This window comes from Hippocampus comes, unplaced genomic scaffold, assembly GCF_001891065.2.
Source record: "Hippocampus comes isolate QL1 unplaced genomic scaffold, H_comes_QL1_v1.1 scaffold85, whole genome shotgun sequence".
In the NCBI taxonomy this organism is placed as follows: Eukaryota; Metazoa; Chordata; class Actinopteri; order Syngnathiformes; family Syngnathidae; genus Hippocampus; species Hippocampus comes.
The window spans coordinates 3,470,010-3,474,798 of record NW_017805540.1 but is presented as its reverse complement, the minus strand read 5'-3'; the positions used below and the strand labels follow the sequence as shown (position 1 = coordinate 3,474,798).

Sequence of the window (4,789 nt, the reverse complement as noted above, 5' to 3'; positions counted from 1 at the left end):
GTGGGGGAAGGGGGGGGGGCTTGCTGTCGCCATAAATTAAAAAATGATTTAGCAGTAAAATTGTAACGAAAAAGAAATAAGTCCTCATTTTAAAGAAATGTGAATTTTAAGAAAATCAAGTTGTCATAAGAATTTTTCGATATTTTTGAAAGTAATGTCATAATGATAACATCAAAGATTTTCCATTTTAGAAAAAAAAGAATATTACAAACAGCAGTTGTAATTTTTCAAAAAGGAACAAAAGATGAAAATTTGTAGTTATTTTTAAGGTTTTACAGCCATAAGATTCAATGTCAGTTGAATTGTGTTCAGTTTAGTGAAGAGTTTGAGAAGAACTTTATCATGTGAGGAGAATTTTAAAAAAACATATTCGTAACCTAATTTTAGTTTTGTTTACTTCATGTTCCAGATTCCCATTGAAGTTTTGCGCTTGTCCAATTTTTGTCTAAACTGCTAACCGTGTGTGTGCTGCTCTTAATTCGCCTACTGTCATCAGACTGCAGCCATTGTGAGTGCCTGGAAAAAAAAATAGGTTTTTCAAACATAAGATCATGGTGGCCTCAAACTTTTTCCCAGCACAGTATTAAATGTGTCTATCTATCTTCTGCGCCAGGAGCCTTGGGAAGTCACCTATTTATTCCCAGCCGCCATCTGTCAGATAAGCTCACGTTAGGCATGGCGGCTCTGTTGAGTAAAGTTGTTTGCCGACACCAAGGGCGTACCTCAGAAGCTCTTTCTTGGACTCTCTCTGTAGGAGCATCTTGGCCTTCATCATGCCCGCCTCGCCTTGGTAGTGCTGCTCCTCCATGCTGACTTGATCAAACTCCTCCTGCTTTCACACAGAAGACAACAAGATATCGGTGTCATTGGGCGATGACCTGAAAGTCACTAATTAATCAAAGCCACCACCCCCTCCCCTTTTGCACTATAATACTCTTTAAAGACAAACCGCTGGGATAGAGTGCAAGGCAAAGAGATTACGCGCTTGGATACTTGCACACGAGCGAACCATACATCCATTTAAAGTCACACTTAACCCACATGATATTTATCATGACGTATGGATTCACCCCCACTCCGCCTTCCCTCCAGACAGGAGTCACCAGATGTTGTATAGAAAGAAAGCAGGTCACATGTGCTTGATATCATCAACAAATGAGTGAAATTAAAAGAAAACAAAAGCCTTAAAGCCCAGATTAAGAAACATTGAGGCCAATGAGCATGGAAGTTCTTTTATAATGTTTTTGTTTCAACAATGGAATGGACACTAAAAGCATTGGATATTGTCTCTCTTTTTTTTTGTTTCTTTTTAGGAAAAGAGAAAACTTTTTATTTTAATTCATCATGGAGCCACTCAGAGTCTGGTCGAGATTTTCCATCCATCCATCCATCCATCCATTTTCCATCCATCCATCACCACCAATCCGCTTTATCCTCACAAGGGTCGCGGGTGAGTCTATCCCAGCTGTCTTTGGTCAGTAGGTGAGGGACACCCTGAACCGGTTGGCACCCAATCGCAGGGCACACATAGACGAACAATCATCCGCGCTCACACTCACATTCACACCTAGGGACAATTTAGAGTGTTCCATTAACCTGCCATGGAATGTGGGAGGAAACCGGAGAACCCGGAGAAAACTGACGCAGGCACGGGGAGAACATGCCAACTCCACACAGGAAGGCCGGAGCCGGAATCGGACCCTGCACCCCTGTACTGTGAGGGAGACGCACTAACCAGTCGATGACCGAGCCGCTAACTACTTTACAGTTAAAAATAATTACATTTTCTGAAGACAGACTGATAGTTTTACAGGAATATAGCCATAATGATCAATTTTTTTAATCACTTTGGATTGAAAGGTACGATTTGTAAACATTGCATCTCATTACATTTTGCAGGTGCAGCTCAGGAAGCGTCCATTCGGATTGAACTTGCTACACAGACTTTGGTTGGTATGAATTTACCTCATTCTCATGTAAGACGTGAGCTTGACCAAAGTCGACGGGAACGGGGCTGTCCCAGCTGTCCCTGTCGCACAGCTGACGGTAGAAGGCGGGGCTTATCAGCACGCCGCCACAGCCTTTGGCCGCCGCCTGCTCCGAGAGCACTTGGTCGTCCGAAGGCGCTTTGGAATGGACGCTTTCCTTACTTTTCTTCATGCTCAGGTCTAAGGTGCCGTTTTCATCCACCTCTATATGCATGTCCTGCAGGAAGAAATACATCATGAGAATGAGCCAAACACAGCAAACTCACAATAATAACAATAATCACTGTGTGTGTGTGTGTGTGTGTGTGTGTGTGTGTGTGTGTGTGTGTGTGTGTGTGTTTATACATTTGACATCTGTGTCAGTGTGTTTTCTAGGACACATCAGAAGGGGGGTTTGCATGCATATGTGTGTATTGTGTCGGATTGAAGGCCGTCATTATTAAAGCTCAAATGAAAAAGCCTGAATGTGACATAAGTTTTCCCCCGCTGACAGATGTGTTGTTGTTTTCCTTGTTTGCAGCGAAACACGAGCAGATAAAATTCCGTTCCCAGGAAAAGGAATCAATTTGAGGGAGCCAATTTGTTTCACTGAACTTCACAATACCAAAAGAAATGTCAAATTCCGACTGTTTTTCAAAGACAAAAAAAGTCATGGTCATAAAAGAATACAGTAACTTGACAGTCCTCACCTTAATGCAGGTTGAGGATATTGCCAAATACTGATTAGATTTATCAATACCTTAATTTCAGAGGGCGAATTAAGTGATCGGTTGAATGAAGGATGTAGCCGATTTGAACAGACGTGGCCAGCATCCTGACAAGATGTTTAGGGCGAATAATAATAAATAAATAAATAAATAAATTGGACCAAACTCTCATGGCCATAATACAGCCACTTTTTTTCACTTTAAACTGAAATTTAATTGGCGCCTTTTTTTTGTAAATTACAACTTTGTTATCATAAAATGAAAACATTCCTTTCATAAAGTTACAAGTTAATCTTTGGCTTTGACTTTATTCTCGTATAAACGTGTCTTGATTCACCTCAAAATCAAATATCTATACGTAAAATTACCACAAAATGATTGTACAACGAAAATGCTTCTTTTGTAAAGTGACAAAAAACATAATTCTTTTAACTTGCTCCCCCCCCCTTCACGATATTACAACGTCATGCTTGTAAAAAAAAAAAAAAAATCACTAAGAAAGTCTATACAGTACTTTTTATTGTAATATCCATCCATTTGAATGAATGAAAAGTGAACATTTCAATCACATCTTGATGATATGACATGACCATTTGTGTGATTAATCGTTTTTGAAAAACACTTCAAACCGTACCGGCGCCATATTCTCCCCGCGTAACGTACATATGCAGATATGTTGTCGCCTATACTGTAGCCTTCTAAATATGGCTGCTCCTCTTCGCCAAGCCTTCCAGACAGGAAAGCTGTTCTTTATTTGCTGCGCCCGCAGACAAGACGACTAAGCTGCAAAACGGGAGCAGATGATCAACTCGCTCACACTGTTTTATTCATCGACATTGGTAGAGGGGGCAGCGGGTGCTGGTGAGGTGGGGGGGGGGGGGGGGGGGGGGGGGGGGGTCACCTCGTCAGCTAGGTAGCGGGCCACGGAAGCGAGGACGTCTGCGTGCGGCGCGGCGGTGTCGGAAAGGTGTGCAACTTGTGCGACGTTACGCAACCGCCTCTCATGTGTGGAAAGACAACTTTTTCCAAGTGTTACCTGTCGTCCGCGACGACGACGACGACTGAGGGCCTAGCTACGGTATGCGGCTGAGAAACATCACAGAGCGAACGACTCCATTTAAATGCATTGGAATCGCACGTTTAAGGAAAGGAGTACTGTAGCTATGTCTTCTTGTCGTTGGATTGGATTACAGCATTTGCTACAATTTGCAACGTTATCTTTTGAATATTATAAAAATATTGTTCCCCTAAAATTAGGATTTTTCACATAAAAGTACAGCCTTATGATTGGAAAGAAATATGATGACTTTTTTCGTACGTGTCTGACTTCAATTTGGGACATTTTGATGGAATATTGTGAATTTATCGTCATAAAATGAGGCCTTTTTTTAAGAGTAGTACTTGATTATATTCGAGGAATGTGAAGTAGAATTTTAACTTTGCTGTGATTTTTTTTCTTTTTTTAATTAATTGCGACTTTATTCCTTGTCGGAGTCAGACTTTTTCTTGGCATTATATTTTGACTTTCATCTCCTAAATTATGTTGTTGTTTTTTTCCACAGGATATCAACCTTATTCTCATGACATTTTGATTTCTCATGATATCCCGAAACTGTGGCATTCTTCTCCTACTCTGGACCAATTTAAAATGACAACATTTTTTCCTATAAAATGAATCTCAGAGATGAAAGTCCTCCGGATTTTCCCGGAATTCCGGGTTTTTCAAATTTTTGTGAAAATTTCTCCGGAGAATTGAGGAAAATTTGCATAAAATTAATCCGGATATTAGTTGACAACATTGAACGAAGACGCGTTTGAGTTCGTTGTATTGCTTTCACGAGCGTAGCCATATTGAGGCACGATCACTAGTAACAGTAAAGAGATTTTTGTTTGTGTAATAACGACAGAAGACATGATGGCGTTTGACTAATGGTTTAGTAGAACGAATGGCAACTCGCAACAACAGTAGCAAGCGTCATTTTGCCTCTTGGGTTATACCATCTCAACTAGAACGTGGGGGATAGTCCCCAAACAATTTTCGTCTCTTTATAAACACACCTGCGAAACCCCAGTGGAACGAATAAAAGACGCCGT

At 40.9% G+C, this 4,789-nt stretch overlaps 1 protein-coding gene across 5 annotated transcripts in view; it reads right to left on the bottom strand.

Annotated features, from left to right (window-relative positions):
* st18 (ST18 C2H2C-type zinc finger transcription factor) overlaps positions 1-4,789 on the bottom strand; it is a 51,762-nt gene that overhangs the window by 9,862 nt on the left and 37,111 nt on the right. For 2 of the 5 annotated variants that reach the window (XM_019879215.1, XM_019879212.1), the window contains exons 12-14: positions 2,728-2,802; positions 1,966-2,205; positions 723-832 (exon numbers count right to left, since the gene is read on the bottom strand). In XM_019879215.1, coding sequence (XP_019734774.1) covers positions 723-832; positions 1,966-2,205; positions 2,728-2,802 — 425 coding nt within the window. The remainder of the gene's footprint in view (positions 1-722; positions 833-1,965; positions 2,206-2,727; positions 2,803-4,789) is intronic. The other 3 variants (XM_019879216.1, XM_019879214.1, XM_019879217.1) reach the window with 2 other exon arrangements.